General features: G+C 41.4%; 1 protein-coding gene across 3 annotated transcripts; it reads left to right on the top strand.

The window, feature by feature from the left end:
• Positions 1-239: 239 nt before the first annotated feature.
• EDEM3 (ER degradation enhancing alpha-mannosidase like protein 3) lies at positions 240-27469 on the top strand. Of its 3 annotated transcripts, none has more exons than XM_051793988.1 (20): positions 240-511; positions 2234-2279; positions 5897-5997; positions 8433-8472; positions 8941-9053; positions 9677-9830; positions 10329-10463; positions 11564-11669; positions 12213-12310; positions 13577-13702; positions 14373-14456; positions 15633-15716; positions 16100-16224; positions 16709-16874; positions 19065-19219; positions 20003-20156; positions 20646-20840; positions 21597-21762; positions 22207-22392; positions 23919-27469. In XM_051793988.1, the coding sequence occupies exons 1-20, from the start codon at positions 351-353 to the stop codon at positions 24326-24328; spliced, it is 2805 nt and encodes a 934-aa protein (XP_051649948.1). In that variant the 5' UTR covers positions 240-350; the 3' UTR covers positions 24329-27469. The 3 variants fall into 3 exon arrangements, with proteins under 3 accessions (XP_051649948.1, XP_051649955.1, XP_051649965.1); XM_051793995.1 differs by lacking the exon at positions 240-511 and adding an exon at positions 542-890; XM_051794005.1 differs by lacking the exons at positions 240-511; positions 2234-2279; positions 5897-5997 and adding an exon at positions 6030-6103.
• Positions 27470-27663: the final 194 nt, after the last annotated feature.

Raw genomic sequence — 27663 nt, 5'->3', positions numbered from 1 at the left:
GAAGGCGGGGCGTGAGGGGGCGCGGTGCACGCCGGGAGCTGTGGTCCGGGGCGGGGCGCGGTGCACGCCGGGAGTTGTAGTCCGCCCCTCCCTTTGTCCACGTCGCCCGACTCGTCACGTGCCCGCCCCGCGCGCGCACGTGTCCCGCCCCGCTGCGCTCCCCCATTGGCCCGGCGGTCCCGGAAGCGGCGGCGGCGGCGCGAGGCGGTTTCCTTGGCTACGCCCCCGGGGCGCGCGCAGGGGCCGGGCAGGGCCGGGCCGGGCCCCGCGGGAGCGGCGGCAGCGCCATGGGCCGGGAACGGGACCGGGAGCGGCAGCGGGAGTAGCGGCACCGCCGCCACACGGCCCCCATGGCCCCCAGCGCACCGCCGCCCTGCCGCGCCGGGGAGCGCGCCGCCCGCTGCAGGCGGCCCTGGAGGCTCCTGGCCCTGGGCCTGCTCTCCGCCTCCTCCGTGCTGGCGGCCGCCCCGGGCGCCGGGGCTATGAGCAGGGAGGAGAAGCGCCGGCTGGGGTGAGCGGCGGGACGGGACGCGGGGAGGGACGGCGGGCAGCGGGGCTGAGCCGCCCCCGGGGCTGGGGCGGGCGCGGAGCCCCGGAACGTGTCCCCTGTCCCCAAGCTCCGGGACACGCTGGCTCCGGCCCCGCCGGCGCTGCGGCGGGTGTGCCGGGCCCGCTGGGCTCCAGGGCCAGCCCCATCCCCGTGGCTGCTCGGGGGTCACTCCATGTGCTCCGGGAACCCGCAGTCACAACGCTTGGCACCTCGTCCAGGAGGGCTCAGCCGGCGGTTCCGTGGAATTAGGGGTAAAAGCGATCAAAGGTGACTCCAGCTCCGCTCTCGGTTGGTTTAATTGTGGCCCTGCCTCCGTGAGAGTGCGGGAGTCGTAAAAAAGGTAAATGTTTATCTATGTTCCTGCCGAGTTCCTGTGTGTGAGCTAAACTGTGCATGTACACGTCAGAACCTGATTCTCTCTTGGTGTACTTTTTGGCTGAGGGGTAAAGGTTATGGCAAGCTGGAAATATATTTCCCTGCGTTAAGTGGGATTTCTGTAAAAGAAGTTTGTAATCGAGCATATCTCGATCTTGTTATGTTACTGGGGCAGTTTCATCATCCTCTGCTCAGTGGTACAGAATAGTGATGCAAAAAATCTGCTGGAGAAGCACTCTGGATCCTCTCCTGGCTAATTATCATGGAATCCCTCAAGTTGGAAGAGGCCTCCGAGACCCTCAAGTCCAAACATCAGATATAAGTTGATATTTAACTCCGGTGTTTACAGTTACTGGAGTTTCCCACTTTGTGTTCTCAGGGCATTTTGTTTGTATAATCTTTTTGTGTTCTTTGCTCGTGTGGCTACAACAAGGAGTTTTAATTCCTTTCCCTGATGGGTTTTGAAGTTTTTGCATTAATATCTTGCACTTAAAACATAATCTGATGCCTCAGGGATGTGCAGGTCATGTCCTGCCATGGTTTGTATTTGGGATCACTTCTAAATAAAGTAATCTGTGTATTTATTTAATGACAGGGTCATGTCAATCCCAGAAAATGCCCAGTAAATGTAAATTTTAAGCAGCTTTGTGTGCTTAGTTCATCTGGGGCTTTGTCTGCTGCTGCAGATCCCAGATCCTGTGAAGTACCTGGAAAAAGCACCATCCTCTGCTCTTTTGATGACTTAATGCACTCGATGAGTTAAAGCTACTTCTCAAATTTCCAAGTCATTGAACTAAATTGGATATTTACAGTATAACTGTGGTGTTCTTGGCTCGTTTATGTTCAGTCTTATCAGCAGAGATTGTGAATTATGTTGATGGTAGAATTAGCATCCTCTTTTGCTTGCAGGGCTACTGAGTAAAACAGTTAGGAGTGACTGGAAGTAAAGCTGTCTCTCAAAAAAACAATGTGCTTTTTGGATTTTTTTTTATATATAGTAGCATTTCTCACCTTGACTGCTTTTCAGACTGCTAAGATAAATGTAACTACAAGAGTTTTCCTTAGTATTTGCTTGCCAGGAAATCCCCAAATATTTAATTTCATGTTAGGTGAAGAAAGAGGCTTTCCACAGTGACCAAAAGTAGTTAAATTAGGAAAAATCACTATTCTGTATCTCATTTACTTGAGTAGAGTGTGTTTGTAAAGGACCTGTTACTGATATTCAGACAGATATTAAAGTGTGATTCATCTAAGATGGTGCATTAAAGGAGACAGACCACTAACACTTTTGGTTTTTTTCTTTTTTAGAAATCAAGTGCTTGAAATGTTTGATCATGCATATAGCAATTATATGGTGAGTAAAATACTTGTTTGATGTTTGTCAGAGGAGTTGTTGCTGACCTGGGAGAGAAATCACCCTACAGTACATGACATTCTAGAAAAGTATCCAGGAGGGAGGGGTGAAAACAAAGCTAAAATAAATAACAGCACCTGTACAGCCTTTAAAAAGACATGAACAAATGTTACTTTCAGGAAGAGCAGTGTCAGGAGGGTTATGGTGGCTTTTGGAGGGGTAACTCAGAATTGCCTGTGGTAACTCTCCTAATCTCTACTCTAATCTGCTGGGAAGATCTCTGATCTTTCCCAAACCACTTTATCTTATGTTTCCAACAGTTCTCATCTTTAGTAAAGTGTTTGGTTTGAAATTCCAGACTCCTAAAACTGGTAGGAAAAGGAAGCTCAAGAAGAGCTGTTTGTAGCCATCAGGTTGTGGAGAACTATCTGATCTCACTTACCTTGTAGGTAAAAATGCCATGTAATATTTCTTGACGTGTCAGGTGCAGTTTGGTGACCCTTTTACAGACCCCAGAAAGGGGATGTGGTGTCATATGCAGGCATTCCAGACTCTGCTGAGGATGTGAGTGTCATATGACCATAAGTCACGCTCACTATGGTTTCTTTTGCTATGACTTGTGATTTTCTGTGCAGGTGTCCCTGTGTTCTAGATCTGTGAGCCATTCTAACCCACCTTGAAATATAGTCAGCTTGGTTTAGATCTGCTAAAGAATAAAGAATTACTGAGAGTGGACTTGCCTCAAGCAACAGTCCATTATACTCTAAGTAACACACTTCTGAGGAGAAACTGCAGGTGCAACTCAGATAAATATAAAAGATGCATTTTGACTGACCTTCCATTGACAGTCTTGCACATTCTTTGTGGGTGTTGCAGAAACCCCTCAGGTTGCACCAGTTCCTGCAGCACAAACCACTGTCTCCTGGCAGCATCTTGCCACATGTCCCAGTTTCTGTGTCGTGGTTTAACACTTTGATATGTAATACCAGCTGAAAAGCTTGGGAATTGCAAGTTTATACAGCAGGTGAGAGGTCCAGGGCCCTGGAATGGGTAGAAGGGATGTAGTTTCTCTTTGTATCATCAGCTTTCTGCTTTTGCCACCTCTAGCAGTTTAACCAAACATCAGGCTTTTTGAGGATAGTTTGGAACTGGTTACCTGGGACCTGATTCCATGAAAAACACTTGGCTTGGGTTTCCCCAAGAAAAAAGTCGTGCATTTGGCAAGATTGCTTAAAATTCTAGAAGGATCTGTGCTCCTGCTGTTCACTGGGTGATAAACAGGCAGCTCCTACGGTTCTTGCTACATCTGAATCAAGAAAATTCGGGTTGAAAGAGAGGAACAACTTCAGCTATCCTGGAAACTTTGGAGCCAAAAGGATTTGGACTTGCCACGTATACTGGAGCACAAAACAAACAGAGAAATGTGACTTGTTTGTTTAAAGCTGAAGAAAAGATTAGGGTGTCAGACCTGACTCTTGACAGCAAGAGAATTAAGTACTTTTGCAGGTGCTTTTGAAAGAGCCAGCTGAAAAGTTTTGATTTTCTGTTTCTATTAATATGGATTTCAGATATGTGTGTTTAGAAGACTGAAAATTCATGTTTGCTTGCAAGGGAAACTCCCTTTTTTTGTTTTTTTTAGAAGCCTTGCGTAAAAAGCTGCTGTTTTTTTTTTTCCCAGTCCTTCAAAAATATTTGTAATAATCAGGATGTTTTTTTCTCCTTGGCTGTCAGAAAGAACTGTGAAAATGTCAGTTATTTGAGGCCAGGGACAAGTTGGGAAACCATTCGATCCAGTAGCCTTTTCTGATCTATGCAGGGAATAACTGAACTTTTATTTTTTAAAATGCTTCCAGTTCCTTATGGTTTTGCAAAACTAAAAGTCCATTTTCTCCAGAATTTTTATAACTCCTGTCTCCATAATTTAAGAAGTTTTGACTTTGCTTTTGTCATGTACTTCTTTAATCTGTTTTGCTGAATACTTTGCAGGATATTCAGAAACATCTGAGCTGTGTTAAAATGATCTAGATTCTGGTTTTTGTAGTTGAACTTAAGGAGAACAAAGAGTTGTGCAAAGACCAAAACATTCAGGAGGGTGATATACAGGGAAACAAACCATCAGTTTCAAAAGGAGTTGCTGTAAGAGCTGTTTATTTATAGAGAAATGTTCCTTTTTTCTCCCTTTATTTCATGTTTGAATATAGATTATTTTTGTACTATATATTTGGAAAAACTTTGAATGTGTTTATTTGCAGTTTCAGTGCAGTAATTGGAGTTTTTTATCCTGCCACATGTTAGTTGTCCACTAAAATTCAAACTGGAGAGCACAGTAGAGCAGCCAGTTCCCTGATGAAATGGAGAGAGAAGCTCCATCCCAGATCATTTGCATTGAGCTTCTAATGGAGAGGCGATTTTGTGCGTGTTTGTTGGAATTAGATATATTTAAGATTCATCTTTATTAATGTCAGTTTTGTATTTGTTATATTAGTGTCAGTTCTATTTGAAAAAGGCTCAGGTTTTTCAAGCTTTTTTTTTGGTGAATGTTATTTTTTTTTATGCCTTATGTAGTAATTTACTGGTTTATTGTTTTAACTTCTGTGTTCTCTTACCTGGCACTGGTTGTCACCCTGGCCCACTTTATGTTCATTGGGAAGTGTTTCCAAAGTGCCTTTTAAGTCTAATTCCCACAAAATCCTCCATGAAATACCAGCCACTTGATAATGCCTGCATTAGTTTTAGGTGTTAAACTCATCTTTGAGGTGGTAACGTCACAGGAAGTGTCACATGGGCCTCATTGCAGAAAGCACACAATTAACTACTCTTATTTTTTTTTCCTGGATGTGGCATTAGTTGTTCCAGACTTCTCTGGGAGCTTAGAGAGAAAGTAGGTCTTGTTGGTCTGTTCCCAGTTTAATCATTTCCAGCCACCCAGCAGAGAAGAACTTGGGGGTCCTGGTGGACACCAGGTTGACCATGAGCCAGCAAAGGCAGCTCATGGATCCTGGGCTGCCTCAGGAAAATGTTGCTGGCAGGTCAGGGAGGTGATCCCGCCCCTCTGCTCACACTGGGGAGGCCACACCTGGAGTTTGGGCTGCCAGGATGGGAGAGATGTGGGCACAGTGAGCAGAGTCCACTGCAGGGCCGGGAAGAGGAAGAGGCTGGACCAGCTTTCCTGTAAGGAAAAGCTGAGAGAGCTGGGGCTGTTCAGCCTGGGGAAGAGAAGGCTCTAGGACCTTCCAGGTTTAAGAAGGAGTCTGTCAAGATGACAGAGCCAGGCTCTTCTCAGTGGTGCTCAGAGGAAGTGGGCACAAACTGAAGCAGAGGAGGAAATGCTTCTTCACTGTGAAGGGGACCAGGGGCTGGCACAGGGTGCCCAAAGGAATCTCCTTCCTTGGAGATACTCAGAAGTTGTTTGGACACAGTCCTGGGCAGGCGGGTCTGGGTGGCCAGGCCTGAGTGGAGGAGTTGGACAAGATCAGCTCCAGAGGTCCCTTCCCACCTCAAAGGCTCTGTGACTGCCATGCAGTTTTTGTGAGATACAACCTAAGTAGGATCCCTTCCCAGAGTTGCTGTGCTGGCTGTGAGCAGTGTAACTCCTTCCCTTGTTTTGTTCCCCACAGGAACACGCGTATCCCGCTGATGAACTCATGCCTTTAACGTGTCGTGGTCGAGTCCGGGGTCAGGAACCGAGTCGAGGGGACGTGGATGATGCCTTGGGAAAGTTAGTGTTTGAAACGGTTACTGGCTCCTGTGAACATCTAATCTAAGTACAACTTGCAGCCCATAAAGCTTGTTTGTTCAGTTGGCATGTCCAGAAACTTGCACTTGTAAGAAATACTTGGATTATTTCCTCCCGTGAAGTTAAATGATGTGACATGAGAACTGACCAGTGAAAGAGACCCAGAGATAATTTCTTGGGGTGTCCAGCACAGGGACAGGAGTTGGACTTGATGATCCGAATGGGCCCCTTCCAACTCAGCAGATTCTATAATCACTTTTTTTAACCATTTTCCAAGTGTTTTCCATAGGAAAGCCTTCCAAATGTGAGCTGACATTAATGTTATTAATATTAGAGGTCATAAGGGTTAATGATCAGCTGAAAAATAAACTTATCCATGATGCTGCCCTTGTGAATACTATTTAAAATGCCTTTCTTTTAAGTTGAAAGTTCTCTGAAAACAGTCAAATGATTATCATGTGTGTGGTACCCTGAGGCCTTTGCCAAAGCATAAAACATTATTTCAGACATGAACATACTTCATGGTCTGTCTTTTAAGGTAGCTTAGAATAGAAAGAACTGATCCTTTGGCCAGAAAAATGTAGATGTAAGAACTTTTCCTCCATGTTAAATGGAACAATCAAAGAGTTGACTTAGTCTCAGTGTGTTCTAATTGATTCCTTTGTATGTGTGGAGTTTGTGGAGGAAATCCTTAATTACAAATAGCTGCTGCTTTTATTTATTGATATCACTGCTCAGTGTCCCTAAGCAGAATAGGGTTAATCACAGCTGAAGTCCTTGTCTTAAATGCTACTTCTAATTGTCTCAGTAATATTGAGCATGTTGTTTTGGTTATTATTCTAGACTAAGTTCCTTTGTCTAGAAATTTCTCTATAAACCTGCTGTTTTGGAGGTATTGAGAGATACAACTGATGGAAAAGAATTGTCAAGAAAATGTATTTTTAGTCCTGATGACCTTTTTTTACACGATAACATGCTACCATTTGAGTAAAAATCCCTTTCAGGCCCTTAGATGCAGTGACTAGTCTATTTATTTATTATTTTCCTGTATACATGCTTTATTCTGTACCTTATAATTAGTTCTGTTATTAATGACCAGATTTCTTATCTAATCCTTTTTCTTGCCAGCTGCCTCATGAGTCGTGTTCTCTCCAAGCCCTTGCAGTCACAAGTGCCAGGGTGAGGCAGCTGGGTCAGCTCTGTCCCCCTGCAGAGCTCAGGAGGTACTTGCACACCAGCTTTGGAGCTGTGAAAGGCACAATTTCCCTCCTTTTCCATACAAAAAGCTGTGTCTCTGTTAGGCAGTTGTGCTTAGCCACTGCCTAACAGAGACACTGCTTCTTGTAGAACAGCACTCACAGAATGCCCTTATGCCTTTACAAATTAAAGAAAATTGTAATGTAGCAGCACTTAATTAGGATTTTAATAGTCATGTGTTGCCTACAGGGTCTCAAACACTGGACACCCTGCTTAAATTCTTGGTGCTTACTCTTTAATTGACAGTTTTAACTGATTCTAAAGTTCTCAGTTTTAACACCATCATGTTCTGTAAATTCTATGTGTGATGTGTGTTTTTTAACATTAGCATAGAGCAATTGTTGGAATGAGATATATTTGAGATACAGTTATACATATAATTACTGGGGTAGGGGAAAGGCCCACTCAGCTTGGGATGCACTAGAACAACCCTGGAGAAAATCTAGGGATCTTATTGTGATATTCCTGTTTGAAACCATGTGGATCTGACTTGATGTTCTCTTTTTATGGAATAATTATAGAATCCTAAATGGTTTGGGTTGGAAGAGACCTTAAAGTTCATCCCACTCCACCCCCTGCCACGGGCAGGGACACCTTCCACTAGACTAGGTTGCTCCAAGCCCTGTCCAGCCTGGTTTTGGGCACTGTTAAAGTAGTTCTTTATTTTAAAGACAATAAAGTAATTCTTTATTTTGAACCTGCCACTTGTTACTTTTGGAACAGTTGCTGATAGGAGAAATTTAGCTTGGACCTCAACATTCTTTTAGTTTGACTCTCAACATTCTTCCTGTTTTTGAAAAACGAAATAAAACAGAAGTTGGAAGAAGACTTCAAACACTTTTCTTCAGTTTCTTACTAGATTTGATTTGAGACTATGAATAAAAATGAAATTTACTTACAAGAAGTTAGAAAGCTTTGCAGTAAATGGAGGTATTTGTGATCACAACTTCTTTCAGTGAGCTCCTACCCTGGTCACTAACAAAGAGAAGAAACTTAGAAGAGTGTTTTCATATTAAACATATTGTGTACAACTAATTTTTTGGCACCCAGTGGTCTGTGAGGATTTTTAGTTTCTTCCATGGTATCAGTTACTATTAAAAATGACTTGATTTCTACTCATACAGGTCTGTAGTAAATCTGTTTTAAATTTCCTTTCGTAGGTTTTCACTGACCTTGATTGATACCTTGGACACTCTTGTGGTAAGTTTAATCTGTTGATAAACTCTGATAAAACAAAAAGGTTGTCTTCTGATGCTCAGACTTACTTTTAGATTTCCTTTCCTCGCTTGTTGATCTCTGGCTCTCTGTTTGAAGTGACTGTTGCTTGTAAGAACTTTCAAGTGCAGTGAGGGCCGTGTTTGGAGTTCGTTGTAAAATGAAAACTACAGCAGTTCCTTCAAATGTCATTGATACTTTCTTCTCTTGCTTTTTTTGGGGCTTTAACTTAACAAAGAAGTATGTGAGTTTGCTTCCCATTTTATAGCCTAAAGCAACATGCAGAGTTATTGGGGGACACAACCCTTAATACCACTGATTAATGTATGGTTTTAAATTTTATATATATATTTCATGGATGACTTTATGTGCACTTAAATATACTGTACCTAAATAGCCTGTGACTGTATTAGCTGTGTTGGAACTTAACACCTGCCTCCCTTTGTATTTCAGGTGTTAAATAAAACCAAAGAGTTTGAAGAGGCTGTAAAAAAAGTAATAACGGATGTTAATTTAGATAATGACATCGTTGTGTCTGTCTTTGAAACCAACATAAGAGTCCTTGGGTGAGTAACTTTCGTTTCCAAAACTCTTTAAAAGGTGGGCTTTAGGTAAATGTCCTTCAGAGATAGTTCCTGTGCTGTTCCACATCACTTTAGGGAGTTTGCCTGAGAGGGTTTAAAATGCGAGGCAGGACTCGCTGCGGTGGCACTGGATCAAACTGACCTGCAGCAGCAGCTTTCTCATTTCAAAAAACTGTGCTTGCTGAGGTGGCAGTGTTTTTTCTTATTGGAAACAGGCTAACAAATGACTCTGAACACTTGATTTAGCAGATTTCAGTATTCAGGGTAGTAGATTATTTCAGAGTGGAAGGGACCTCTGGTGCTCAGTGCAGGATCACAGCATGTAATTTTTAGTTATTATATGCAGTTTTAGAGCTGTTGGTTTTTATTCCTGACAAATATTGCTGAATCAGTGATTCCTCTGCAGTTCAGGACTGATAAACAGTAAGAATGGCTTCCAAAATAACTGCAGCTAACCTTGATTATGAAGGGAATTGCATCAGCAATCTGAAAACTAGGGCTCTGTGAATATAGCACAGTTATGCACATCTAAATGGTAGAGATCTTTGCACTGCCGTTCGGATGAACATCCCTTTTGAGGTGGGGATAATTTTTCTTGTGTTCAGAGGTCTCCTAGGTGGGCATTCAGTGGCAATTATGCTGAAAGAAAAAGGTGAATATATGCAGTGGTACAACGGTGAACTCCTGCACATGGCAAAGGAGCTGGGCTACAAGCTTTTACCTGCCTTCAACACCACTAGTGGTCTCCCTTACCCAAGGGTAAGTTCTCTGCTTTCTGTCATGCAGGATTCCTTCTGTTGTTCTGGTTCTATCTCTGTTTCCAAATCATTTTTGTATTTGTAAAGTGGACAGAAAATCAAAAGCTGAGAAATTACAGGTGTTCTCTGGAGCCAGGAATAGTGAGATGTTTACAAAGATTGATTCCCAAGAGCACTTGTGACGTTCTGAGTTCCTGATTTGCTGGTAAATATTAATTGCTAGAATTAGGTTTTCAGGGTGTATTGTGTTATTCCAATGTTTCCTGAGCCAGGCAACAGGTCCTTATTTGGGAGGGTTGAGTGTTTTGGGTGCTTCTGGATAATATTCTGTGCATTTGAGTTGACAGTAGGTGGTAAAAGCAAAGCGAAGCTGAAGAGGACTGTGTGGTTTTTTTCTCTTGTCTTTAGAAGAAGCTGTAGATTGTTGTACAATCACAAGAGTGAAAATTCTTGAGTTACAAGAGTAAATACAAAGATGATAATCTCTACTTTTCTCTAGGTTAACTTAAAATTTGGTGTAAGACATCCAGAAGCACGAACAGGAACAGAAACTGATACCTGTACAGCTTGTGCTGGTACCTTGATCCTTGAGTTTGCAGCTTTAAGCAGATTCACAGGAACATCTATATTTGAGGTTTGCTTTCCATGATATCTTATTTTTTGGATTAGGTGTTAATTAGTGTTCTATTACATTTTTGTAATTTTGAGTTCATGAAATGGATGAAATTCAAGTGTCTTAGCTGTTCTGCACAAAAAAAATTGTATGTATGCAGATTTGTTGTGTTTGTGGGCTTTGTTCTATGGTTTGATTGTTTGAATTATTTTTTAAATCACGGGAAATAATTTTGGTTGAAAGTAGTTACAGTAATACAACAGTAAATGAGATAAATGTACTGAAGAACAGCATAAGGGTAGTGCTTCCATAGCTTTTGGGGTAAAGACATCCAGACTAGTAAGAAGAAAAGTGAGGTGCTTGGTCCTTAAAATGCACTTTAAACTAAAATAAATAAACCCCACAGTTGTGTAGAGTCACTGAACATGTGCAAGACCTACCTAAAGGTGTATTATCAGAAATACACCTTATCAGAAAGGTAAATGATAATACTTGCAGGTATCTGATACAGCCTCCATCTGATTAAAAAAAAAAGGCAAGCTCTTTCCAGATGAGAATTTTTTTCAATCTTTCATGAGGTGCCTGGTATTTCGTTTCCTGTCGTGGAACCCAGCGGAAGCAAAGCTGGGCCCCCGAAAATCCCGTGCATGTGTTTGCTGTTTGAAGTCATCTTAGTTGAGTAGATGTTAAATTCAAGTTAATTTGGGGCATGTAAAGAATGTGTATAACTAGGATATTGGTGAACAGGGGCTGCTGCTCCACCTTGAGGTGCCTGAAAGAACACAGGGATTTTGTTTCTAAGGATGTTACATTTCTTGAGATACTTTAATTAGGTTGCACTATCCCATCATTATTTTAGAATAGGAAACCCATGCAGAAGGGTGTATTGGCAAACACTTGTGGAGCCAAGCACCAATCTTGCTGATCAACCACTGAATAACTGTATAAAATGTGGGCTGAATATGGTACTATTAAAGTGTGTGTAATACTGCAATTTATAATTGCTAGATATGAAACATCTTATTCCTTCCTTGCATCTGAATTTCAGTAGACAAAAGAATAACAGTCTTTATTATCTGTGTTTCTCTAATTTCCTTTTTTTTTTTTGGCTTTTGTTGCAGGAATATGCCCGGAAAGCTCTTGATTTTATCTGGGAGAAGAGGCAGCGCAGCAGCAACTTAGTGGGTGTCACTATCAACATTCACACTGGAGACTGGGTCCGAAAAGGTGGGTGATGTCCTGGCTCAGGGTCGGGGGTTTGGAGCAGGGAAAAACTCCTGACAGAGCCCCAACACCCTTATAGACTATAGAAAAGTATTACATCATTTCAGTGCTGCATAAACCTGCTACACCAAAGCCTGGCTTTGCTCTGAAAGGGCTTTTTGGTAGAGAAACCAGTTGTATTCATTGCAAAGTGCTCCCTGATTCACTTTAATACTGAAAGGGGAATACCTTGGGATAAACTTTCAGAGATTTTGCTATAAATACATAGGAAAAATGTAAATAGGAATGTAGAAGTGATTTCCTCTGAGGAGAGTGAAACAACTGGCTTCAATGCATGTCCTCCCTATTCTTATGTGCACTGGCATTGCAAAGCCTTTTGCTTTGACACACAGTGTTATGTCTCTGCATCCATCTGGACCTTAATTCTAGTGATAGAAGGCTTTTCCTTTTACTGGAAAAGCCTTTGAAATCAAAATGGAAAAATATGGAAAACACCCATGTATCTACTTAAAGTAAACCCACCTTTTCATTTCCTCCTGTTTCTAGATAGTGGAGTTGGAGCAGGAATAGATTCCTATTATGAATATTTATTAAAAGCCTATGTCTTGCTGGGAGATGACAGTTTCCTGGAAAGGTTTAACACGGTAAGTTAACACCTTGCTCAGGTTTGTGCCTTCTGTAAGACAGATTTAAGAGGAATTGTGTTGTCAGCTGTTGGCCTGAGCAGCCTGTGAAGAGATCTTTAGCAGAATTTCTGTGACTTGTGCTGTGTTTAGTGCCAGCTCTTTTTACTGAGGGTTTTTGCTAATCGTGGGTGATCAGCTGTCGCCTGAGCAGTTATTTTAACCCCAGAATCTTCTAGACCTTTCTCCATGCTTCCAGTGCAGGAGGAGCTGTATTTCAAGATGACCTTGGAGAGTGTAATGCTGGAAATGTTTCTGTAAAACAATGTAAGGGCCTCTTGTTACAAGCCAGGGTACAGCTTCTGTCTTGGAGCAGCAGAAAAGATCTGAAAATCAAAGTCTGGATCTTGCTTTGCACTGCAGATCCTCAGGCCCAGGACACATTTAAATATGCTTACAAGTTGAAAACCACACTTGGATTACTAAATTTATATGATTACTATGCAGCTGTCAGCATCTTTATTCCTTCATAAGAGTATTATTTCTTTTGAAAATAGTGACATCCATTAAAAACATTTTAGATGGTAAAATGATTTTATATCATACAGCATGATTTTACATTAAAATTGGAGTAATTCAGTGGCTAAAGGCCTGTTGTAACGCTTTAGGTGCAGTGATTATTTCATGTTCCTAATGTGCAGCCCCCATTATATTTCCTTGAGTGACATCTGTTAAGTGTTTCCTTTCAGTTTGACTCATGTGCTCATGGTTGCACCTCCAGAAAACTAAAAAGGCATTTTCCTTGGGGAGTACAGGATTGGAAGTCAGCAAGGTGGCACATGAACTAGTGGGTTTTAAACTTCTGAGCCATCAAGTCCAGCTGCTTTGTTGGGATTTTTTTACCTCCTTTTCCTTCTGAGGTGCATTTGTTTTTGAATTCTTTTGTTCAGAGAAAACAGTTTCAGCTTTTTTCAGTGTGTGCTTAAAAACTTAGCCTGAACAAATGTGTCTTAACTGTGATAGTTCTTTGTTTATCACATGGCTGCTGGATATACTTTTGTGTATGTATATGACTTGGAAAACGTGATAAGTTTTGTGTGTGGAGATTTTCAGTATTTACTTATTTTTAGTTTGCAAAACTAGAACCTCCTGGCATTGCCAAATGTAGTAATGATTGGGAATGTAGTCCTGGTTCTTCCACTGAAATAAAGTGCCAATCTGGTGAGCTCTGTCTGATTTTTGGAATGGTATTGGTAACACAAACTCGTTTTTTCTGCTGTTTGGCAGCACTACGATGCCATAATGAGATACATCAGCCAACCACCTCTTCTTCTTGATGTTCATATTCATAAACCCATGCTAAATGCTCGCACCTGGATGGATTCTTTGCTGGCTTTCTTCCCTGGTTTGCAGGTAAGGTTTAAAACCCAGGAGCAGATGGTTTTAATAACAAGTAAATTATTAACTGGACTGGATATATAACATTCAGGTCAAGCTTAGTAATTTGATTTTTCAGAAATACTGGGCAAGGATCCCTGGAAGTGTCCAAGGCCAGGTTGGACAGGGCTTGGAGCAACCTGGGCTAGTGGGAGGTGTCCCTGCCCAGGGCAGGGGAAGGCACTGGATGGGCTTTAAGGTCCCTTCCAACCCAAACCACTGTGTGATTCCATGATTTCTGTACTCGTTCCTGTCACTTCATTGCTATGATGCTTTTCTGGCCATGTTGACTATCAAGAAAAGTATGTCCATATAATTTGCTTCCTTCTCCTCATGAAAACACTCCATCTGCCTTTTTAGTAGTCTAGTGACAAATTTTCTAGTTTGTATGCCATTTATATCTTTAAAACAAACTAAATCACATTTCCACCCCAGGTCTCTGTAAATGACAGAGATCTTTGTTCTACATAGTCAATAATCTTAATGAGTTCACTGATTTGGAATATTTGTGGCTTACACTGAAAGGGAGTGATAATTACAGTATGTAATTGATCTGTAGCTTTACATGAACACAGTGAGTGTGCTTAACTTTGAATATTATTGCTATGCTTGGTGAATTAGTGTTAACTTTATTATTTCATTTTAGGTGTTGAAGGGCGATATTAGACCTGCAATTGAAACTCATGAGATGCTTTATCAGGTTATAAAAAAGCATAACTTTCTTCCAGAGGTAAGGTGGTGGTTTTTTGATTGTGTGGACTGATTTTTACCTCAATTTGAGCAGTCACATATATGGTACTCATATACAACCAGTAGGTATATGTGTTATTAAAATGAAAGGCTCATTTCCACAGCATTGTGATGTGATTTGCAGGTCTGCATATGTGACAGCTGTGTTCTGGATATGAAATATTTTTCCTTCAGTTCTGCTGTAATTAACACAATAATGGGAAGCTGCTGCTATTAACAATTGCTTAGACTTTATATTTCAGTCTTTCAAAATTGACCTTGACTCATTTCATTATGCAAAACTTGTATAATCACATTTAGTAGTAGCTGCTTAGCAATATAATAGTGTTAATGCTAAAGATCACAGTCATCTGTATTAAACCAAGGAGGGAACCCAAAGACTGAATTGTTCTGAGAGAACATTCTGAAATTTTGCATAATGTCCTTGAAAGTCAGTACACAGACTTACTGCAGATGCTGCAAGTCTTTGAGCAAGTGAATTCTGCCCAGAAAAGCTTGTTTACCTGCTGAAATGTGTGTCTTTAAGCTGTGATGACCCAGAATGTATGAGAAGGCTTCTGACTCCAAGTTTAATTTTGACTTTTCTCTGGAGTAAGCTTATTTCTGCTAGAGAACATTTTAATTAACATCACATTCACCTAATGTGGTTATTGAGACCAAAGAATGCTCTCTAAGCATTGGAATGATTCTTTTTTTTTTTTGAGTGCTTTTAAAATGGTATGATTCGACTCCTTGTGGGTTTTTTGGGTTGCTTTTTTGGTGTTTTATACTTATGAAGAAACCTTTGAAAGGTCACTTGGTTGTATTTAAGCCAATAGACCATCCCCTTTAGAAAAGACATAGTTTAAACCTTTGTATGAAGTAGTAAATGTATGACAGAAGTGGCTTTTCCATTGGGAAAGAGTGAATACACAGACTAGGAGATTTTTAGATACCTGACTTCTAGTCTGTGTCATTAATTTAGGGACAGCTGTTTAACCATCTGTCAGTTTGCAATTACACTTTAATGCACTGGATGTCAGGTGGTGGGAATGTTTGCAAAAATGGTATTTATCAAAGCTTGGCTGGTAGTACAGTTAACATTAAATTCAGAATAAACCCATGTTTGGTTTTTTCATTCTTGCATTTATTTCTGTCTGTCCTTTCTCATCCTCAGGCATTCACAACAGACTTCAGAGTTCACTGGGCTCAGCATCCTCTAAGGCCTGAATTTGCTGAAAGCACTTACTTCTTGTATAAGGTACAATCACGTTCAGTCCTCAGACTTTTGGTCACATTTTCTAGCACCTAGAATTTTGTTGCTCTTTTATTTCAATCCAGAATTGAGTAGCACATCTCCATCTTATTTGACCTCCTGGAGCCAGTTCTGTAGATAACCCGGATGAGATTGCTGATTATCAACAACTGTTCTAGGAGTTTTGTTTTACATCTCTAGCATTAGAAAGAAAACCAAGCGACAAAGAACCATTTTTAAAAGATACTTAGGTGTTGCTGATCTCTTTTGAAGAGATCTTAGAGACTAAGAGCAAAAGTCCTTTGTACTTCACAGAGAAGAAAGTGCTGATTGTACAGTAAGTGCACCTCTGTGCTTAGTTTTGGGTTTTGTTTGTTTTTCTTTTACAGGCTACGGGAGACCCTTACTATCTAGAAGTAGGAAAAACCCTCATTGAGAACTTGAACAAGTATGCCAGAGTTCCTTGTGGGTTTGCTGCAATGAAGGATGTCCGCACGGGAAGTCATGAAGACAGGTAAAAGTTTTCACCATTCTTTTCTTTGTATAAAGATACAGAAAAAAATCAAATTGCCCTGTTTATATAATTGAATTAATTGAATTTTGAGTAGCTGTCTGTCCTCAGTTTGATAGTCAAGTCTTAAATAACCCATTTGTCTTAGTCTGTAAACTGTTTCAATAGTTTTATAGTTTGTTCCATAATAGTTTACCATTTGTCTCAGAGCAATAGGTGAATTACCTTCAAACAAAATATACTTCAAATCTGTATGTTTGTAAGGAGATTTATTTGTTTTTTCTGTAATTCTCTTTTGTACTGAACATGCTGAATCATTGCCCTCCAAACAGAGTTTCTTCCAAGTGGAAGGAATTCTAATAGAATTATGCTCAGCAATAACAGTCATGAAGTCTTCAGAGTTGGAGCAATAGGAGTATTTATTTTACTGATGTTTTAGAACAAAGGAGATTTCCCTAAAGGACATCCACTTTTTTTTTTTCCATAGAATGGACTCGTTCTTTCTGGCTGAGATGTTTAAATACCTGTACCTGCTGTTTGCTGACAAGGAAGACATGATTTTCGACATTGAAGATTATATCTTCACTACAGAAGCTCATCTATTGCCACTTTGGCTCTCCACCACAAACCAAACCATCTCCAAAAAAAACACAGTATGTAACACCTCAAATCTAAATCAGTTTGTCGTGCTTTGAATCAGTTCCTTCAGTATTCAATCATAATTTGAAGCAGTGCACCAGTTCCAACACATTTAATATGCAGTATTTCATCATATTAACAGTGCCAGTCACAGGAGTGTGAATAATGTTTCCATGACTGGATTCCGCACTGCTGAACCTTGAGAAACTGCAATAGTAGCAAGATTTAACAAGAAAATAATTCCCCACCTCTCTCAATTAGAAAATAACACACTAGAATGTTTTTATCTCCATATATCTCCAATAACATGCCCAAGTTTTTGTTGTCTGTTCTACTGCATGAACCTTTGGCATATTTTGAAAGGTTTTGTGAGACAGCTTCAAAGTTATTTTGTCAAGGTACAGCTATAATTTTTGGTATATTTCATTGTTTTAATCCACGTAATAGGCATCTACTGCGTAAATGTGAGGCTGCTTATGGGTTTATAAATTACTTAACCTTCCAAAATAACCTGTAGCAATACAACTGTGCCATGAAGCATCATAAATACTCATCTTTTATGGTTTTGTGGTCAGTAAGGTGACATAATTTATCTTTAAAGCAACAGTACTAGTGGCAAGCAGAAGAAATGCATGAGGAAGTGGAGTGTGTGAGACATCAAGGACATAAATTCCCTTATTTGTGCCTCTATTTTTAACCTTTACTAAGGGTTTTACAGTAGTGCCTGGCTCAGAGGAAAAGGCTTATGTTGTGTCCTGGAGAAATCTTTACAGCTGAGGAGAAATCACCCTGTTTTATGCACTCTAGCATTAGACAGTGACAGATGTTTAATTACTTGATGTTAATTTCTAACATTGGTAATATATTTAATGCATTGAATGGGTCATGGGGTTGCTTTTTAATGTTCCTTGATGGTGGAGATCCCTCCCACACCCTCTCTGAAATGTTCTTTCCCTGAGAATTTTTTTATTTCCTTTTTTCTTGGAGTTTTGCAAACGGAGACTGTTTTTTACACTATGCCAGAAGTTTTCTGAGGGGTCTGAAGGAGCATTTTATATGACATTTGTTCCCAATATAAGAATTAGATACTTTTGAGACAGGCAGGATTCCCACAGCTGTCAAGGCTGACCTAACTTAGGTCATTCTCTTGAGAACCACAGATGTTAATATAAGGCCAATAGAGAAGGTAAATTGCTCAAATACAGTTTTCTTAAGCTCTTTAAGTCAAACTTGTTAATGGGCATAATACAAGTCAAAAAATCCATTGAAAATGGTATCAAAGGCTGTGATGTTGGGTGTGTTACTCTTATGGGATTTTGTGTGAATGAATGGAATGTGTAAATTATTTTTAACATAAACACACTGCTATGAAGGCAAACTGCATGTGAGATAGTTTGTAGCATGAACCCAACATCCTGTTTGTATTTCTTCTCATAAACAGGAAAGGTCATGTCTTACTATTCCTGTGAACTAGTAGCCCTTTAGGTCTTGGGTTTTAGGGAGCCTTTAAATACTTGATTTTTAATTGCAGACAAGAGGGGTGGTTTTTTTTTCAAATAGATAAATACTACATTAATTTTTACGGGTGAGAAAATGAACTTGCTGGTTATCCAACCAGTTAGTTGCAAAGCTAAGGACAGGCTAAATATGGCTCCAAACCACCAGCCACTTTCCACATGGTTACAAACCAGCAATTTGTGCAAATGTTAACTCTGTCAGCTTTCCTAAAAATAGAAATTCTTTGAATTATATATAGATTCAGACTTGCAAGCCTGTGTGGCTCCTGAGGAGGAGAATCTTTTGTTCATAGGAAAAGCTGTGAGAATTTTGGTAACACAAAGCAGGAGTGACCCAAGGCCTGCAGCTGGTCACTTGGTGGAAAGGCAATAGCAAATGACACCATAACTACTCCCTTTAGTTGTCCAGCACAGAAAAGTGCAGGGTCATGACCAGGCTTGAGAAGTAGTGTCTGCCAGCAGAGGATTAGCTGTTTCTGCAAAAAAAAAAAAAATTGGAAACTGTGTATAAATTTATTAAATTACAAATCAGAATGGGTGTCGTATTTATCTATCCCCGATTCCCCTTTGTTGCACTCAGCTGCTGCGTGTCCTGAGCACACAGATCACTGTAATGAGGTTTATCTGTTCATTTGCTTGATATGAAAATGTAACCTGCGTTTTATTAACGTGTATCTCTCATTCTAGACCACAGAGTACACAGAGCTGGACGACAGCAACTTTGACTGGACCTGTCCCAACACCCAGATTCTTTTCCCGAATGACCCGATGTTTGCTCAGAGCATTCGTGAACCTCTGAAAAACGTGGTGGACAAGAGCTGTCCCAGGGGGATTTCCAGAGTGTAAGATGAACATTTTCTGTCTTTGTTTTTAGCACAGGAGTGAGTGGAATAGGATCTGTTAGGCATGGCAGGAGAAATATGAGGTGTACTGGATGTACTGCTCGAGCTTGCAGTCCTTTGGGAGTGGATTCCTAGTCACAGGAAAAATCAGTCGTGGTTTCTGTGGCACCATCAGCAAGACTCAGTTCATTTCCAGCAGGAATTAGCAAGTCTTTCTGAGCAAAAGGAGCTTAATGAGCCACATACCTGGGCTACAAATTCCCACTTGGAGTATTACAGGAAGTACACATCTCTCTGATTTTCTAAAATTAATTTCTATAGTCTCTTGAACAGTTCTGCAACTCTTCTTTGTAGTAAGCAAATCATGCTGCCATATATAACTACACCTGTTCTGAGGGATTTAGGACAGTGTTAAAGCCGAGGAAGTTTATCTTTCTAACCACCTCTTTTATTTTTATACTTCATGAGTAACACTGAGTAGCAACTGCGTGAGGGAAACTGGTTTTAGTCAGTCTTACAATAATGCAGACTAATTAGAAATGAGAGCAAGCATATGGCAGTTTTGTTATCAATGTTGGGGGGGTGTTTTGCACTATAAAATTACTGATAATATTGACAACTTTTTTCAAAAGGATATCTTGATTGAGAAGTTGCATTCTACTGAAGCTTGTACTCAGTGTTACTGCAAAGAATTCTAACCTTGTAGTGGTGGGGATAATGTGAGAGTTCTGTTTCAAGAATAACCCAGTTTTTAAAGCTTTGATCTCTAATATCTTTTGGCAGAGAAGAGAGTTTGGGAAGTGGACCAAAACCACCGTTGAGAGCCAGAGATTTCATGGCCAGTAATCCTGAGCACTTGGAGATACTGAAGAAGATGGGAGTCAGTTTGATCCATCTGAAAGATGGACGGGTGCAATTAGTGCAGCATGCAGTGCAAGTAAGGCCTGACAGGGTATATTCTTTTTCCAGAAATTTCAGCAAAATCCTACTAGCAATGATATTTGACACTTGGAGCTTGAGGAGGGACAGCCAGACTCTGGAAGGAGGCACATGAGCTGGAAATGCAGCTATATTTAGCAGGCTGATGCTTGTTAATATTTTACCTCAGCAAGACTTTTAACTAATCTTGCATTAAATGAGATGGAGGGTGTTCATGTTAAAGTGATGTAGCTCACAACATCTTATCTGAAAACACTGCTTTCAGTGTGAGATACTTCCATTTCCTTAGGAGGTCTGTGTATTTGTATATTTTCAGTCTTCTGGGCAGTTCAGGTCCTAAAAAACCTGATTTGAAACGATGAATGAGTGGCAACGAGCATCCACTCTGTATTTGAAAATCTTTGTAGCAAACATAACTTGCATTTCTTTTCCCCCAAGTTTCTCAAACATTTAAGATAAAAGTGATTATTGGTTCTTTCCTCTGCAGGCAGCAAGTTCCCTGGATGCTGAGGATGGCTTACGGTTCATGCAGGAGATGATTGAACTCTCCAGTCAGCAGCAGAAAGAGCAGCAGCTCCCTCCTCGTGCTGTTCAGATTGTTTCCCATCCCTTCTTTGGCAGGGTGGTCTTGACTGCTGGGCCAGCACAATTTGGGATGGACTTATCCAAACACAAAGCAGGGGTGTGTGTGTGTGAGATCTGTCCCTCGCTTTCTCTTCCTTTCCTTACTGCATAAGCCTTAATTTTACTGTCCTGGCAGTATTTCAGGGCAGCCAGGTGGAGGGGGATCAATTAATTACAGTTGTTAAAATGACAGGGCCCAGCAGTGACAGAATGACAGCAGTGACAGTCATTTAGATGAGTGGCTTATCACTGTGCTCTGCTCCTGAGTCATCAGCCATGGTTTAGGATTTAAAATACATACACAGGATGATTTTTGAAACAAATTTATCCAACCTGCAGCATGGCATGGCTAAAGAGATGTTGATTTAAAGGAAGGTTTTCCTCCCATGTCAGCCATGAGTTGCAGAAGCCCTTTTAGAGCTAAAATAAGCTGTTCTTATGCAAGCTTTTCTAAAAGGAAGAAGAAAACACCACAGAAGCAATGTTCCCTTTTGGAAGCAGTAGGAAACCCCCATGGCTTCAGTTGGGCAATTTGCAGCCCCAAAGAGGAGTTTTCCAGACTAGCAGTTCACAGAAGAAAAACTTCCAGAGTCAACAGTTCACCAGTGTAGACAAAATACTCTGAATATGAGAATTGGGTTTTCAGCCAGGCATGGTTCTCAGAACTCCAGTTTCAGGGTACAGATTGCCTGCACTGACAGAAGACAACACTAAATGCATTAGATTAAGTGAAGAAACAAAAATATGTGGGAATCTTTTACAAGCTTGAACCTGCTGCTTTAATTCTCTCTTTATTTTTGTTTTTTCCAAACAGACAAGAGGATTTGTTGCAACCATTAAGCCATATAATGGATGCTCAGAGATCACTAATCCTGAGGCAGTGAAAGAGAAAATTGCTCTGATGCAGAGAGGCCAATGTATGTTTGCTGAAAAAGCACGAAACATTCAGAAAGCTGGAGCCATAGGAGGCATTGTTATTGGTAAATAAAATTCTAAGTTCTTCATTTGTGTGAGTTTAACCTAATTGTACAGATTTGAAGATGCAGGAAAGCTGACAAGCTGTTAGGCTGAGATGCCAGCACAGAAGCTGTGCTTTCAGAGGATGAAGAGACGTTTTGGGTTTGGCTCTGTGCAGAAAGTGCAGCAAAACAAACTGGGATGGGGGATTGTCACTGTCTCTGCAGATTAAAAGTTGCTATTTTAAGGATCACAGAGTGCTGTCAGTACTAACTGCTGAGGAAAAATGGGGATACAAATGAAAATCGAGAAGGAAAACAAGTACCCAAGTTGGAGTTTTGCTTTTCCCAGTGAATGTTGTGCCTGGGACTCTCTGGGCAGGGAAGGCAGCTCCCAGTGTGCCAGAGCTCAGAGCTGCAGTTTGATCTAACAGGAAGTTTGCCTTTCCTTTTGTGTGCCCTGCCTAGATGACAATGAGGGCAGCAGCAGTGACACAGCTCCTCTCTTCCAAATGGCTGGGGATGGAAAGAATACAGATGATATCACAATTCCCATGCTCTTCCTCTTCAACAAGGAAGGAAACATTATCCTGGATGCAATCCGGGAGTACGAGGCTGTGGAGGTGCTCCTGTCTGATAAAGCAAAAGACAGAGGTAAGGTTGGAGGGCATTTCTGTAAATGCAGCTTCCATCTGTGCTGTGGCACAGTGCAAAATGTACAATAATAATTTGTACTGCTGCCCAAAGGTGCCATAGTTTTGTGTAACATTGGAATGAGTTCTTTATTAGGAAAGCCCTTATCTGAGATGTATCCTTGCCCTTTCCCCCTACAAGTTAACATCCAGAAATGCTGTTCCTAAGTTAAATGTCACTTTGACTAATGAGAAAAATACAACCTTTTGGATTCCTTTTGAGCCCTTTTTGTCATCATGTGCTTTGAAGTAGCATCAGGAACAGTCTAAGTGTTTCCAGTGCCCTACATTGACAATGCCCCTCCCTTACCAAACTCCCCAGTGACATTCCTGGTACCCAAAAGGAGAGAGACAAGTGTTAGAACTATTTTGCCTGTCTAAGGAGAAGTGGTTATCATGAGACATGAGGCTGCTGACCTCAGATGTTTCCTGGGTTTTCTTGTGTAATACAAGAAAATTGCAAGCTAATACATTCCCAGTTGAAATGTTTGAAGAGGGCAGAAAATTCCAGATTTTCCTCTTGTAAGCCTTCCTCATAGGACTGCTGTGTCCAAGCAGAGTGGGTAAGAAAAGTTTCTCTAGAAAATCAGTGACAGCATTTATCTTGTGCACCCTTGCAAAGGTGATATGCTCCAATCTAGTGTTGTTTCTTCCTAGCTTACAAATCCCTTCTGTTTGTAACTGTGCTTAAGTGCTCTAACAAAATGCTCAAAACAAGATAGCTCTGCCTTTGAGAATTTGTAATCCATATCTGCTTCTTCCCCCCCCCCCCCCTCGTGCTTCCCTTTGGAATCCCAGCAACAATCTTTAAAGGTAAAATGATTCCAAACTACATTATTGATAGCAGTAAGTATCCCATGTCAAAACTGGCATGTGCAGTTAAATTCCCTACAGGTCCTGAAATATCAGTGTCCTGTATTCTGGCCATAATGATCAAACTCCAGAGAAATCTGCATCATGGTTAAACTGGGCAGCTGTTGGAGAGCTAGACTGGGACTGGGGATACATGCTGGTAGTTTGAGTGGGGGTGTGAGGGGGGAGGCTCAGCCCTTGACTCTCTTAAAATCACAGTTCAGTAAACTTATAAAACTGTCCAGCTGTCCCTTGCTCAGATGTGGGATCCTGGTGGATCTGGGAGTGCTTTAAAATCCAGTATTACAGTTCAGTGCACGCAGTGGGTATTTGCTAAGACTGAAGGAGGGTAACTAGCACTGACATTTCACTTCTGACATTTGAGGAACCAAAACAAGCCTCCCTGCATTGTTTGCCATCATTTAAAATGTGTTTAAAAGTCTTCCCTCCCCTCTCTTTGTAAAAAAATGGTCCTTAGTAACATCAAATTTTCATATCACTGGAAAGTCTGCACTTTCTTGAAGAAATAAGGCCAAGGGAAGTGACCTTGCTTTTTTGAAATACATAATAAAATGCTGCATTCCTACGGTTCTTTTAACTCTTTTTTTCTTTTTTTTTTTTTCTTCCCTCTCAAAGACTTGGAAATGGAGAATATGGACCAGAAATTAACTGAAAACGATTCACATAAGCAGAATGCAGAGGAAGCTGCTTCAGGATCTCAGGATGTTGGTGCAGCCAGTGAGGAGCCCGAGGAAGGAGGAGAGAGCTCAGATGTTGCTGACCCTGGTTCTTTATCTCCTGCTAACGCAGACAGTGCCAGTGTTCCCATTTCACATCAGGATTCCTACGTCCCTGGGACCGAGGAGGCCGGTGCTCCAGAGCCAGCATGTACATCAGGGGATAACCAGCCTCAGGAACAACAGACTGAGACAGAGTCAAATTCCAAAGTTAACTGGGATAATAAAGTCACACCTATGGAATCCATATTAGCAGACTGGAATGAAGATATAGAAGCATTTGAAATGATGGAAAAGGATGAGCTATGACTTGTAATAGTAACTTATTTGTTAATAAACAAATGGAGACCTCTTTGGGTAGGAGTGAGGCCCTGATATCCAAGCAAACATATTCAGTATTGTGATGAGCAGCCAGGTGTTTCCTGGGGAACACCACAGAGACCCCGCACGTGCTTTGTATCTTTTAATTCCTCCTGGTTCAAAATGGGAGCGTGCAATCCAAGCCTTGGTGTGGCCCCACAGTTGGGGCTGGAGCCCAGGCAGGGAAGGAGCCCCATTCCTGCCTTCCAGGCTCCGGGAGGACACGCTCCCCTGGGCCCTGGGAAGCAGAAGCTGAGCAGGGGGGTGACAAACCAGCACCGGTTATCGACGGCGGCACTGGGAGCTCCCCCAGTGTCCTGCTGGACCCCTCCCCAGCTGGAATCCTGGGCAACAGCAGCAGGGGAAATTGTTCCCAGTTGTCGTGTCTTTAAGGCAGAGCTGGGAGCAGTGTGGTTTTGTCCTGACATATCAGACCCAGCAGTGTTGCTCATCACCCCATCCCACGATGCCGTGGGAGTTTTCCCTCCTGCTCCCATCCAAACCAAAGGCACTGTGTGAGCAGGTTCCACCAGGAACACTGAGCCAGCCGTGGGGCCCACCAGGAAAAGGTGAGGGAAGGTCATGCTCGAGGCTGAGGTAAAGTGGACAAGGCAGGTGTTGAGTCCCAGGTATTTCCTTTGGCCTCCCAGGTTGAAAGACTCCAGTCTGCCCTGAGATACAGAATTGAAATGGAGAGGACACAGAGCTACATCAGCTGTAACAAATCCTTCCTTTTTCTACAAGTTTGACTTCTAACAGCTTGACTTTGTTGTCGTTCTTTTTATATGCAACTTCTGTATGTGTGACATTTAAGGCAGGGAGGCCAATGCCAGTAGGGAAGTGCAACAGTTTGGGCTGTTGGGTCGATAGTTCAGAGCCCAGGGATGTTACTCTGGGCTCTGGAGTTTGTTACAGGTAAGTGTGAGTCCTAATTTGTTATCCCCATTGTGAAAAACTGTTTAAATAAAAATGGGGAAGTTTAAACAACGTAGAGACATTTTGACTGTGTCCAAAGAAACTGCCAAAAACTAATTAACTTGATTTATATAAACTGCTTTTAGTGAATTGTGGTTTAAGGAATTGTTTTATATTAAAGATTAAATGAACACTGCCTATATGCTGCACCAGGCTAAAAATGAAGGGTTACATTTGTGGTTACGATGGAACAAACAGAAAAGAAAGCCCCACTCTGAACTGCACCTTTGATTTAGCTGGTGAAATTATATGTGCTGAATATGCAACTGTTAATTAGCACAGCCATACTGTATGTATTTATACTCCTGTACAGTGAGCAGAGCAATCCCAGGCAATGTTGTATCCATGTATCCAAGCCACACTTGCTTTCAAGAGTCTCACAATGCACAGGCACCTTCTGAGAGCATGGCAGTCCATCCAGGGATCATCCATAACTTCACGTCTCTAGGGTAGGAGGGAGCTGAGGAAGATGAGTGAAAAAGTGTCCTTTGAAATTTTAAATGTAGTTCTAATTCCTTTGCACAAATAACTGGAGGTTTGGACTGGAGAGCAGGGCTTAAAGCAGCTGGGGTTTTCAGTTGGGAATGTTTTTATTTATGCTTTTAGTTACACGAGTTTCTTCACGTGAAGCATTTGACCATGGGAGCCTTGTAAGTGTCCTTGGTTCCCTGGAGCCCTGGAAGTGCCCGGGCTTGAAGGGACCTGACCAGGACCAAACCCTTCAGGGTGCAGATCAAACGTTTTCCCTCGGATAATTCCTTTGATCTGTCAGTGCTCAGTGCCACAAAGGAGCATTTCTGTTCCCATGCTCTTTGACATGGACATCATCTTCATTCTTGTAGCTCTTTTGGTGACAATAGTTATTTTTATATCTCAGAGGCCTCTGGTCGTTACTGTGTCAGTACAGCAGCTCAAGCTTTTCTTTTTTTACTCGCAGATTTAGGTGTAGCGTCAAATTTTATGAAAACATTAACTTCCTTTGCCATCACCAGCTCCTTTTTATTTAACTGCTTTCTCTGCACCTATTGCTAAAGCAGCAGATGTTACCTTGTAAGGGATTTCCAGTGATCCCAGAACTCCGGGTGGATTTGACGCAGCGTTTTGGTGGTGGCCTACCTCAGATAACTGTTGCCTCCTTCCTTTGGGTTGGTGTTTTTCTTGTTTCAGTTAGTTCTACTTTCCCTTTGAAACCATCATGAGAGCCATAGCTTTGTTTACAGAACTGAATCAGGGAAGGTTGACCTTTTGGGAAAGAGGATTAAATTGGGGAAGAGTTTTATTCAGGTTATTTTCACTTTGTATTTCCTTACGAGGACATAGGCTTTAGTTTAACCTGTTCATATCAGCCTGGAAATAAGTCAGTTTTCTGTTACTGTCATCTTAAAAAGCAAAAAGAATGTATTTATCAAAAAAAAAACCCCTTTTGGAGAAAGGAGCGAGTGTTCTTCCCAAATTCTTGGAAGGCTGCTCCCTTCGTAAGGAATGTTGCTCGTACATTAATCAGTAACTGCCCTTCCTTGTGTATAGCATTGTACATTTACTTGTATGGGATTGAACACTGAAGAATTCAGGAATCACAGCTGAAACTAGCACTTATTCCATGCCATGTAATTCAGATCAGCCAATTAATTTCTTATTTGATCTTAAAGGAATCTTAATTGTTTACATTTATTGTTTCTTAATGAAGTTTCAGAATGAGCCCAGCTTTGGTTCTCCTCCTCCTGCCAGTGTACCTGAACAGGCACCAGTAAGGGCGTGTTGAGAGGCTGAAAACAGGACATCTTATGCAACAGGCATCAGTCAGAACATAGAAAACAAACCATTCTGTGAATGAAATATTGTATGTTCAGATTTTATAAGATTTCAGTTTCATTTTTTTAGCCAGCCCAATTTACAGCCGTATATTTTCTTATGAAAGATGTCTAATAACAGGTGCTGTAACACTATTGTTGGGTTTTACTCTCTGGTGATATGTGTATACAATATTTCTAAGGGCAACTATGTACTGTGATGTAAAAGTCTGGGCTAAAATGTATATAATCCGTGTACATAATTGTGTACTTGATTATAACTGCTGATTGTAAAGATTTAATAAAATGTAAATATTCTGGTCAAGCTGTGCTGAACTGGTGCTCCTTTCTGACTTGCTGGGATTCTTTTGGGAGTCACAGGGGAACTCCCACGGCTTCACTGGCAGCCTTGGTGAGGGCATGGAGCAGGTTCTGTGGCTGCCACCCTGGAGAGGCCTCCAGTTTTTCTCTGGGAGGTTGCCCAAATCCAGAGGTATTCTCTGTTACCTTTTCAGCCTA

The sequence above is a fragment of the Manacus candei genome, unplaced genomic scaffold, assembly GCF_025592945.1.
Source record: "Manacus candei isolate 608988 ecotype Guabito, Panama unplaced genomic scaffold, ASM2559294v1 h1tg000005l, whole genome shotgun sequence".
Lineage (NCBI taxonomy): Eukaryota > Metazoa > Chordata > Aves > Passeriformes > Pipridae > Manacus > Manacus candei.
This window is presented reverse-complemented; position numbering and strand designations above follow the sequence as displayed.